Below are 12,459 nucleotides of genomic sequence, written 5' to 3'. Positions count from 1 at the left end.
GGAACAGCCACCTCTCAAGGCTGCTCCAGTGCTTTCACAGGATGCAGAAAACATAGATATTCCTTAGCTCTAGGCCCTTCTCTCCTATTAGCTCCTTTTCAATATTGGAAGGGAAAATAACTGAGACTTGCTCTTTCTTCCCTCATGCTAGCAGGATCACGTACACATTTGATGATAGGTATTTCTCATTTAAAAATGATTCTCAAACGTATAATACACCTCTATTGTTCATAGAAGTTGTTTTTAAATGTTTCCTTCTTTCAGCTTTTCTCCCATCCTCTTAATTTGGGAAAGAAAACCTGTAGTAAACTTGGATTTGGCAAGTGATTTTTATCATTAGAGGGATATGATTTCATTGAAGGTGTCAGGTTGCTGAATTTCATAATGTAGAGTTGACTGGTCTGTATTTTTTGCTTGTATCAAAACCAGTTAGAGTTTGCATCTTCAGTATTTCACTGCCATCTTTTTGTATATCAGTTAAGAGATTTGCAAATCTTTTGCACTAGGAATATAAATATCTCAACTATGTATTATTACACAATGAAAGTGGTTCTTTGGGCAGAGTCATTGAGTAGTTAGTGATTTTTTTGGTTCGTTTTTGTTTTTGTTTTAGGAAGGAATAGGCAAAAAATCCCTGAAAGATCCCCAGATGTAGAACAGGTATTAGAGTACAGAAGACCTGGCACGATTTTTTTATAGGACACATTATAGCTCAGGGGCTCAGCCTTTGCGGATCTTGTTGGCATGCCTTGTAACAAGCCATTCTAGGAGGGCCTTGTGGGAGGGATCAGTTGTTGCAGCGAAACAAAGGCTTCTGGATAACTGACTAGCATCAGGCATATTGATGGGGATCAGCAACTTGAGTTAGGAAAAGGAGTAGCTTTTGTATCTCCCTTTTTTCCCTTTCTCCTGCATGCAATTTTAATTCCTGATATTTCCAGCTTCATTTGTCTGTTGTCATCTGACTCTACAAGGAGGGACACAGTTCTGGGTCTGGAATAGCCCATGACCTCTCGAGAGAGCCTCAGAGAACTGATGGAAAAAAGAGGGCTCCTTGGTAGCTTTTTGCTATGCCCTTCCTTATCCCCTCCCCCAAACTAAAAGTAAATAGAAAATTCTGTAGCCTTCCTACTTGCATAGACTCTGTGACTACACAAAGTCATCCAGGTAACAAAAGAATACCTCTTGGTTTTCTGGCTTGGATGATATATTTTGAGAAAATAAATAGCCCTATTTATGTACAATTTTGGGGTTTTCTTTCTCAATAAGCATATTTAGTTGGAAACTGACTTTTAATGTTTATGCAGATCAATGCCACAGCTTTGGTTTAAATTACAACATAGTCAGCATTAGACATCAAATGTTCACTTCCTAGGAGAACAACTGGAAATATCACTTTTAGCATCACTAAAAGTAAACAGTTGTTAACACAAGGAAGATATGAATATTGACTCTATAGATCAAGGAAAAGAGAATACACTCTATTTGTTCAAGTTGACACTAGCCAAACCTAACAAATGCTATCAGGAAGCAGAGACTGAGTTCGAACATTGAAACTTCCTGGTCAGAATTGATTTAAACGTATTTTCTGGCACTTGTGGGTTTATGGTTGAGAGGTTTTAGTATGTGAACAACATTCCAGCCATCTCCAAACTAATCCTAGACTTTGGATCATGCAGAGCTCATTACTAACATTTTGCTGGTACAGTAAAACACATTCCAAGAGGGCTCGGGGATTCAATCAGAAAACTTGAATTCATTATATTAACTTGAATAGTGTGGGAATTGGGCATCATTACTGACAAACCAAAATCTCATTACAGTTCTTAATAGTCTTTCAGTGAGCCCCGGCTTCTCTTCGTAAACTAAACTAGAGAGTGTATTCTGGTGGAAAAACTTCCTTCTCATTACGGTGTCAAAGAGGTAACATAGGCAAAAGTAATCAAGGCTCCAATTGACTCCCTGTTTTTTGAGAAAGGGAAAGTACTTCCATCATTTCATTCAGCCTCTGAATTTCCATGCTTGACCATCTGTTTATCTGCTCCCTTTCCTTGAACTTTATTTTTCCGATGATGTTGGGGCCTGGATCAAACTGACAGAAACCAGGGCCAAACGGAAGAGGTGAAGTCAATAGTGACCGGTATCACGCGGGCTCGGGGGAGTGAACCTACAGAAGAGGGATTCAGGAAGGTGCCAGATATTTACAAGGATGACCTGGCACAGCGGAGAATTCAGGGCAGCCTTGCCCCTCACCGCGAGGCTCCAAGCTTTGTCAACGTCTCCAATATAACAGAAGCTGACTTGGAGACGTGGGAGAGACTGAAAGTGTCAGGAGAGACGAGGTGTGTCATGTTTTCCCCTGGCAGTGGTGCTGTTTAATTTTGAAGGAATTGACTGCTTATCCTTCTATCAGTGTTTTTGTTTTCATGCTGGAAATAATTAATGCCTCTCAAAACACAGAGGATATTCTGCATGAGTTGAAACTTACACAAAAGTTACAAGCCACGTGGATAGAAAACTTCCTCTTTAATTCAACCAACTAATTGTGAATGGTTATTTTGATAGGTTTGTTTGCTATAATGAATTTAAACTTAATTTTTAATTGTAATATTTCATCATACCAAAGATTTTCTTATGCCGCTATTTATGATGTTGGAAATGATGTTTTGAAAGCAATAGATGCTTTGAAGTCCTATTTACCCATTTTGATTAATGGAAAAGTAATTCTGCTCTAACCATAAAAATATTTTTTCATATATCTAGTACTTAAAAATAAAAAAGGAAAACCTCTTATTGACTTGTACTTGCCTTAGAAACCTTTGGAACTAATTTCTGGTTATGACTAGGGATGAAGATGTTGTGCACATCTGTGCCCCTGAGCCTTCACCAGAAATTAAAGCAGAAACTGCCATCCGGGATGACTTTGCCAGCCGCAAAGCAAGGGCCTATAAGAAAGCTTCCAGCCCCAGGCAAAAGTTTGTGCACTTTGGACCCGTGACAGAGATAGATCAGCAGAAATGGAAGCGGCTCAGCATTGGCAAGGCTGGGCCTAGGGAGGATGTAGAAGTCATCAGTCATAGCAGCAAGATCCAAACGTACTCTGTGTCTCGTGCCTCAGCAGCCACGTCCAGCTTAGAGGAGAACCGAATGCTTAATCTGCAAAATGACAACAGGTATTTTTCGCCAACCATATGCAAGGAGACCTGCATGGGATCCACTGCTGCTTGTAAAGAGTTTGCTGAAGCTCATTAAAGAACCTCCAGAGATGACATACGTAGTTTCAACGGGCTCTTTTGCTTGTTAGTGGAAAAGTAATGTTAGTGTGGCACCCTGGGGGTGGGGAGGAGCATGTGTGTGTAGTTAAATGGCAGGCATCCATTTTGATTCTGTTGTCACCAGAATCACAGCCTGGGAATGCCAAGAATCTTGCCAAATGACCCTTTTCCTTCAGCTGCATTAAGCACTATTTTATTAGTTGGAAATACTGAATGAACTCAATGGAATATTTTAATGATATCGCTAGGGTTTCTTCTAAAGATGTATTGATAAAAATCAGGTTTACCTATCAATTCCCTCTTTGCTATTCCCCAGAGGGAGTTAAAAATAGTTATCAGTACTGTAGGTTCAAAATTTGAACATCTAAGTGGACATACAAAAAAGTAAAGGTCTCTTCCCTCCCTGACTTTAAAAAATTATGTGAGAAATCTTGAGTGAAAAGAGACTCCTCTCTCAGGGGTCCCTAAGGGTCAAGAGTTTCCTTGGATGAATCACCACCCCAATTTGTGAGGAGTCGCCAGGGAAAACTTCTAGGCCTGTGTCTGGCTCTTGTCTTCAGTTGGAGGCCTTCCAGCTTTAAATTCCCAAACCCTTTTTGGGGGATTCAGTTCTGTGAGCTGGTCTCTCTTCCATTAAGCAGGAAGAGGGTATTTGTAAGGCTCTGGATCTCCTGGGAACCATCGTTCCACCTGCATGGTGGGATCAAAGTGAAGCTCTCTGCGGCAGGAGGAAATGCTCAAGACATTCTCCTTGGTCCTTGAAATCCAAAGGAATGAGAATGAGTTAGATGATTCATGACATACAGAGAATTTCTTTGGTTCTATACTGTGGGTGACACCATAGAGGAGGGCAGGCTTTAGGTAAAGTAACCCCAGTATACCAGAAATACACAGCTGGGGTTCCCAAAACTGATGGGGACCTGACGTGGAAGAGTGGGAGTAAGTAAGTAAGGAGAAATGCATCTTTGAGTCCTTGACTCCCGAGGAGGCCATCACTCAATCCCATGGTGGCAGTCATGCCAAGCATCCTTGATTTTCTCAGGTCCTTGCCAGGGTTTCCATTGTGTTTGCTCAATTTGCATATGTCATCCTTACTAACTGGCTCCTGCAATGAGAGCAACCAAATTCTCTTAATCTTTCAGTCTCCATGACTTTCACTGTCTCCCTTCATAACTCTTTTTCCTCTTTTCTCTTGACACCAATGCTACTTGATTATCAACAGCTTAGTGAATTCTGGTGCAGATGACGATGGCCGCAGGGTCTCGCAGTGGGCTCCTGTGCTGGAGTCCCAGGAGGGGCCCGTCAGCAGTGTGGGTGCATGCCCAGCAGGGACAGAGGAAGGTGAGGAGCTACACTCCCTCCCTGGGAGGTGAAGGATGACAGGCGGGGTCAAGGCCTCTGGTGTGAATTCTTTCCTAGTAGTAAAGCTGTCCTCTCTGGCTTTAGTTACATCCAAACAGCTGCCACAGGATGGCAAAGAAGAGAAAAGAGGTGCCCAAAGGGCTTCAGAGATGCCGCGGCAGGCTGAAAGATCCGAGGAGAGTGGCCAGACACTGTGAGCGCCTTGCCTGCCTTCCAGGGTGTGCTGCCTCTGCTGTGTGTGGCTTTTGTGCTCCCAAAAAGCAGCTTAGAGCCACAGTATGCACTTGGTGACTGACGTGATGTGGAGCTAAGTCACTTAAAGGAATGCGCCCACCCCAGGGTCAGAGCTGCGCTTTCAGTGGCCCCTCTGGGTAGAGATCTTAGCCTTTGCATGTGGCTGGGCGCTGGCCAGATTTTCTTCTCAGAAGTTATGAAAGCCAGAAAGGGAAACCTCTTCCCACGTGAGTACCAGTTGCATGATGGAGGCCCACGGTATTAGTCCTCAGTTGCTATGCGTGCTGCTGCCTCTGTGGACATTGGCTCCTTCTGTCTTGAGTTAATGCCAAGTGAGTGATGCTACTGAAAATATCTTAGCAATAAGTGGACTTTGATTGGCTGGATTGAATGTTGCCCTAGTTCCTGTCCTCTGGCCTCTGAATGGGAGGCTTCAGGGAAAGAAGGAAGCTCAGAGAAGACGACAGCTCCTGCCTGGAGTGGCAGCAGACTGAAAAACCAAAGAAAGTTGTATGATTCACAAAAAGATGACATGATGGCCAGGAGAACTGGGATGTCTCTTAGACACATTGGATCCAAGCCAAACCAGTTCCTTCCAGTTCCATTTGCAAAGCAACAGGATGTGGAGGAATCTGCGAAGGGCCCACCAATGAAGGATAAGAGGTCAGAAGATTATCCTGTGCCCTGTTTCTTGTGACTTTGTTTCTCCATTCTGAGCCTGGATATATGATTTGAATACATTATTAATGCATTATGGTACCTCAATGCCACTTACCCGCTATTGCTTACAGAAACAATGTTGAAAATTGGCCCAGTCTGCCAAGAATTTTTCCTTTTTTTGCATGTAAGCAGGTGTGGAAAGAATAGTTCAGTTGTGAATTTTTCTGTTAAACATTCTTTTTGACCCTCATCTGTGGGCACCCTGAATGAGAAGCACTTTTGTTTCTTCCCTGCTGACATAGGAACCTCTGGGTAAAGGGGTTGAACTTCTTTCTGATCTACTTGATTTCACTCTGATTCCAGGAGGTTCTTCCAGTCCACAGAAGATATATACCATTTAAAAAATTTGTAATTTAATTTAATTTCAACGCTAGGAAATAGTTAGTGTTCTCTAGACATGGGAGTTGTGTTTCATGCAGTGACTTGATTTAAAATGAAGAATAGGGAGTCCTGGCAGGTATAGCTCAGTTGGTTGGGTGTTGTCCCACAAACCAAAAGGTTACAGGTTCAATTCCCAGTTGGGAGTGCATGCCTGGATCGCAGGTAAAGGCATGTATGAGAGGCAGCCAGTCAATGTTTCTGTCTCACGTAGATCTTTCTCTCCCTTTATTTCTCTCTCCCTTCCACTCCCTCTAAAAAAATTAAAAATAAATAAATAAATAAAATACTGTTTAAAATTAAGAGTAAGAAAATAATAAACCTTCTGTTGCTATTTAATAAGAGTGATATATTTGTGGACTTCCTGATCAGTGTAGAGCAAAAGAGTGGGGAGTGTTTAGCATGATTTTAAGTTCCACCATCAAACAGGAAATGACGGAGTTCTGCTTCCTGGAAGGTCCGTGATGGTAGTGGGCCAGAGGGTGGAGTGGTGAGCAGGAAGAACCTTCAGTAAACCTGGAAATTTAAAATGAGTGTCCTAGCCATCTTTATCTTGTGGATTTCATCTGTTTTACATTCTTTTGAATGATAATAATAATGCTATAATATGGCCTTATTGTAACACTGGCTTCAGGGAGTATGGGTATTATTCATGCTCTACTTTATAGCTATAGAGTGCTCTGTAGCCTTTTCAAAGTGTGTCTGCTTCCTCTAGCTTGCCTTCCAAGAATTCACGGGTAGTTTAGAGAATGTCAGCCCCATTTCACAAATGGGATGCCTGATGCGGAGAGAAGTGAGTGAATATCACTTGGATATCGAATGGTTAGGACTGATCTACAGATGCCCTTGACATAGCTTGGCCCTGGGTGCATGGGCTACTGTAAAGCAAGTTAGCATGGAAGGAAGATAGGAATGGAGGCCTGCAGCTGCCTATGTTCTAGGTGCTTTCCCATTTACTTACTACTCACACAACCTTTGAAAGTAAGAATCAACATCTGCATTCTGCATTGAGGAACTGGAGGCCCATGTCTGCACAGCTGCTAAGTACACATCCAATATTCAAATCCAGCTCTCTTTGGGCAAAAGCCACAGTCCCACTGCAGTGCATTGCCAACACAGATTACTAGAGGAAACCGGAAGTCTGATGAATTCCCTGCCAGGACTATCTGTCCCTCTATTTGTGATTCAGAAGAAGTCCTCTTTATATTCAAACGGGAAGGGATGGCTAGTCTAAGCATAAGGTGATATCGTCAGATTCACTGTGTGACACCATTGTGTGACTGAGCAAGCACACACCTTGGGAATTCATTTTCCTTTCTACAGGTATTTATTGAGTTATTACTATCTGTAAAATACACTGTTCTGGGTGCTGGGGGATAATCTTAAAGGAGCAGTAAACCCATTCCCCCCTCTCACTTCAAATAAAGCTTGTGTTAGTTCACAATATGGAAATGTATAACCAGCTAATTAATAATTCTGAAGTGCAAACAATAGGTACACAGGATATTTTATTTATCTTTCTAAATACCCCTACTCTCACAATGAAACTATTAATTGCCTTTTTTTAAGGACACATGCCAACTGTGATTTATCTGGCTAATTTTGTACCGCATAGCTTATTGACTCACCTACTTTGCATTAAAAACATCTCTTTATTATTTTTTAACTTACCTTTACATTTCAATTTCCCATAGGACCACTGGGAAACCAATTTGAAGCCCAAGCTCTAATTATCTTCCACTTAACAATAAAGGCAGTTCTGCTTAAATTGATGCCCTCCTAAAGCTGATAAATTAGTCTGAGAGGAAATTCCTTAAATCCACTAGTAAAGGAATAGATTAAATTTATCTTCAGAGACTATGCAACTCTTTTCTTTTCAATTTCCATACCATCCAATAAGAACTCAATAAACACTTACCAAGGGCCTAATCTGGTCACTCTTCAGGAAACCCCAAAAGAAGAACCCCTGCATTTGTTGGCAAAGCTCATTGTGAAAGGCTGTATTTTGGTAGAAGCAATTTAAAAGCAAATATATTCTATACCAACAACAGCTGAATCTCAAACAAAATATGCTAAAGAAGTCAAATTCAAAAGCATACGTACTGTATGGGTCATTCACATAGCACAAAACAGTCAGTGGTAATCTACAGGTGTGTTCGGTTCGTGAAAAATCATTGAGGTGTGTGCGTATGGTCCATGCACTTTCTGTATGTGTGTTATACTTCAATCAAACATTAACAGAAATATTCAAAAAGAGATACAAAAGTACATAGCCAACTCTTAATTGGCTATTTCTAGATTAATCATCCATTAGGAATAAGTTCTTGGCTCTCTTCCATAGATAATTTACAACACACAGTATTTGAATAAGTCTATTCCAATAGACCGATTAATTAACTGGGAAACAGCTCTCTGGTCTTCAGAATTAACGCTGCTTATTCATTCTCTCAATGTGCAGGAATCCACTGATCATCTGCTTCAACACGATGGTATTTTTGGAAAATTGGGTGTATTGGGTTAAATGTTAGCACCTTCTGAAACTACCTACTGGAAAAAGAGAGAGAGAGAGAGAAAAAAAAAAAAAGAGTCTCGCTACCAGAAGAGAAACATCCACAAACCCTTTCCTTGCTTTGGTTTTGTCCGTGTCAACATTTACTTTGGGTTTTACTCTGGTGTGGTTGCCTTCACTATGAATGAAAATAACTTTCAATGAATGCAGACTGTTCTAGAATGATAAAAACATAGGAGGAAAGGGTGTATGTGTGTGTACACCCATATATTCTGAGGTGTTTTCTCTGAGACTGCAGGAAGAGATCTTTAGAAATTGCTCTTTTCCCTGTAGGAAACTAAACATGGGATCAGGTAATTTTTGCTGAAAACCCCACAATTTAATTTATTGGAAACTGAAAGCAGGACATTTTTTTTCTTGACTCAAATAATTCTTTACCCACCAAGCAGAGTGCATAAATGAACAGCTTTACAGGGCATAAGAAATAAGAGCCTTCTCTTAAGATTCTCCTTTGCAGAGGAGAGGGAGCTGCATTTTTAAAATGTGCTTAAAATATGCCCTTCTGAAGTTCTAATTTTGTTTTCTAACTTGACCTTTTCCTTTGCTTTATCAGACACATTAAAACTTAAAGTGCCTATATCGCAGAGGGTACAGCTTTGTAGATCAAAATAATCAGAAGACTATAAAAGATTGTTAAAAAAAAAAAAACTTTGGTGTTTCATGTGATGGAATATCATACAAGTCTGGTTTGGATTAAGGCTGCCAGTTTTCTAGGAATTGTGGTTTTTCTCAAATGCATGCAGAAGGCACTGATTGGGGTTCTGGTTGGAGTTCTGGTTTGCTTTCGGAAAACTGCAGAATCACTCTTTGATGTCATAAATGCATTAACACGTCAGGGAAAGGGCCAGTAAGCACATGCTTCTATGTTAGGTGTCCATTACAGCTTGTTATGGCAAACATAAAGCATGAGCAGTTTAACTGTTTGTGAACAACCATAATGCAGGTTTGAGTTTTTTAAAGCTGCCTTCTCTAAATTTTGTGGGTTGTACCTAAGCCTTTTTGTGTTTATATTGAACAGATTCTTTTTTGTGTGTGTAGCATGGGGATTATTTTCATTTCTCCTTTTTGTCTTAATATACATTTTGCATACTTTAGAACTGTCAAGAACTTTTGTTTTTAGCAATTAATGAATATTGTTAATTGTATAATGACACTTCTCTTCCAGTATGGTCAGCAAAAAAAGGGCGGCACACATACATTTCACCAGCAGTTTTTCTTTTCAGCTCAGTTACAGCATTAACCTTGTCTTGCAAATCCTCTAATTTTGTATTTGGTCTTATAGATACGGTCCGAGAATTCCTGTGTCTGATGACGCAGAGTAAGTTGTCTTGTATTCGTAGGAATATGTTAATTACTAGCCTAAACTGCATGCCTTCGGTACTTACCACTAATGGAAATGCAATTGGTGCAATAGTGAACTGAATAGCTAACCGACTTGTGCAGCTTCAAAAAAGCACTTGAAGTTGGAATGCAGAACATATGTTCTGTGCAAGAGAGATGAATGAAAAAGCAACTGAAGCATGATTCTAATATGCAGCTGCTGCTTAAAACTTAACATTTGCTTTCCATAGATGGGGCATGTTAATGTTCTTGTTACCATTTGGCTGTTGGTACCTTTTCTGAACCATGAAATTATTAAAGCAGAACTCTGCATTTGCATTTCATTCTTTTTCTTTGTATTCTTCTTTTTTTAAATAAATAAATGATTAATTAATTATTTTAACAATAAAAAATAATAATCCCTCCCTCTCAGATATTAAGACCCTTTATAATCTTACAAAGGACAATGGGCGAAGGTCTCAAGCTTCTCTAGCTGCTTCAAGCTGGACATGGTCATTGTCCTATCTACCCTTGGGTCCAGAAATCCCTAATAAGAGTGGGGGTGTGGAGGGGAGGGTGGCCTTCCCACATGGGAAGGATCGTGCAGACTCCAGGTCAGTTGGCTCAGTTGGCACACAACGGTGTGCTTGGTTTAACAGGCTGGCATCCTTGTTGTATTCTGGGGCCTACAGATTTGGCAACAAAGTTAAAAGACATCATTCAATCCATAACCACTAGATGACAAAAGGCAGGGATTAATTTTTCAATGTTCCACATTAAGGAAAAGAAGGGCTTCTTTGGAGGAAGGTGTGCCAGGCACATCTCACCTGTCCAAAACCCTTTTGCCCATTATACTTAGTTTGGGCTGAGGGAAATATTTTAAGTTTCCCCCCCTCTCAGACCTCTGGGCCCTTTCGGTCCAAGCAATTAGGACAGAAAAGAGAAACCAGCTTTAAAATGAAGCCCACAGACCACCCCATTCTTCACCAACCCAGCCACTTAGTTCAGCCAAACCATTGAGTGTCAGGAGGCAGCGCTTGCATTTCATTCTTGATATGTTGGGTCTTGGAGTTAACAAAGATGCAGTCATTGTCATGACCACATTTTTTTCAACTAAGAAAATAAATCCTAAATCACTAATTATGGATTCAGAAGCCCGAGTTCTTCCCAGGTTGGAGGAACTTGACACCAATGTGTTGGAATTCCGGTCGGGCTCCATGGCATACGTAGAAAGGTGCCACGATTTAAAACAGGGTGTGGGCATTCTCTCCCTGCTGCTTAGTTTCCGCTCCTCTCTGACTCTCACTACCCATGCCCGCCTCACCTCTAAATTTGAGAAAAATTCACTCTCTCCCATTTGTGACCACATTAATTCCATTTGAAAAATGGGTTTCCTATGCACAGTGCATTCTGAAACAAATATCTAAGGCATAAGTTTTCTTAGCAGAATACTAGTGTCCTCAGATTGGGGTAATCCACATGTTAAGAAACATGATTAATACCTAATTCTGCCTGCTGAGCCTCATGTCATTCCTCTGTGAGAGGCATTCTGTGGCCTTGTGGGGGGCTGGCTCTTCAGAAGAGTGAGCACCACTGTTCTTTCCCTGGTCTTCCTGCTCTGAGCCCTGGTTTCAAGGCGTATCTTGAGAACCTGAATAATGGTGTAGAACACACCACTGTTGTCTCCACCGGTGACAATGAGAATTAGACAAAATGCATTGTCTTCAAATTGTGCTTTTTCCATGTTCATGCTCCAGTTGTCAGCCTAGTTTGTACTCGAAGCTCTAAGCAGTCTGACTCCAGCACCAAGGGAATCCGTTTCCGATGGGTGAGCTCTGATTGCTTTGTGGCCGGACACACAGAACAGTCATGTCTCAAATCCAAAGGCAAATTCAGCCTGAACTGGGCTCACTGTGCAGAGTTAAGTAGGCTATAAAAGTGAGCCCTGGTTACTTTTAAAATCTGCAGTGGCAATATTTAACATTCACTGAAAAGAGAGATTACATAAGATTGATAGGCAAAAACACAACTTTGATTTGATTCAAAAAATATTTTGATAGAATGGATTCATTCTTCATCAGTGCAAAGACACCATGCAATTTGCCTGAGATAAAAGAGCTCTATTACAGAGCGATTTTGCCTATACCCGAATATGAAAGCTCACCCACAGGAGAAGTTAATGACTTTTTTGAAGGGGGTGGAGCTGGGGACTCCCTTAACTCCTTCTCTAAATTAACAAAAAGTCGCCTTATGGAATAAAGGTAAAAGGAGCTTCTTTTCCAGACATCTTATCTAGGAATATCAAAAGTACCAAATTTCCTTCTTGGAGTAGACACAATTTACATGAAACCACGTGAGGAACAAAATGAAAAGTTTATATCAGGAGTTTATTTTTTTAAATAGAATGCCATACTATATTTAGTTTACTACCATGTTATCTCCTTTTTTCAAAAATCTTTAAGGGCATTTGTTGGCACAGGCTCTATTTATGCATAATTGACACATTCTTACAATACAGCCCAATCAAAAAAAGATGTGCCCTTTAAGGAAAATGCAGGTCAGGGGCAGACCTACCACACAGGCAGACAGAAATTTCCGCCT

The 12,459-nt window shown here is 40.8% G+C and overlaps 1 protein-coding gene across 11 annotated transcripts in view; it reads left to right on the top strand.

The window, feature by feature from the left end:
- LIMCH1 (LIM and calponin homology domains 1) overlaps window positions 1–12,459 on the top strand; it is a 315,733-nt gene that overhangs the window by 247,407 nt on the left and 55,867 nt on the right. For 5 of the 11 annotated variants that reach the window (XM_090266944.1, XM_090266947.1, XM_090266946.1 and 2 more), the window contains one exon: window positions 9,821–9,856. The exons of 4 other annotated variants lie outside the window; for them this stretch is intronic. In XM_090266944.1, the coding sequence (XP_090123070.1) occupies window positions 9,821–9,856 (36 nt within the window). Of the gene's footprint in view, window positions 1–2,099; window positions 2,343–2,846; window positions 3,174–4,497; window positions 4,617–4,721; window positions 4,831–5,273; window positions 5,535–9,820; window positions 9,857–12,459 lie in introns of all 11 variants that reach the window. 2 more of the 11 variants (XM_090266941.1, XM_090266942.1) reach the window with 1 other exon arrangement.

The sequence above is a fragment of the Furipterus horrens genome, unplaced genomic scaffold (assembly GCF_987537825.1).
Source record: "Furipterus horrens unplaced genomic scaffold, mFurHor1.1.pri manual_scaffold_2, whole genome shotgun sequence".
Lineage (NCBI taxonomy): Eukaryota > Metazoa > Chordata > Mammalia > Chiroptera > Furipteridae > Furipterus > Furipterus horrens.
The sequence above is the reverse complement of the archived record's forward strand: the minus strand, read 5'-3'. Positions and strand labels throughout refer to the sequence as shown.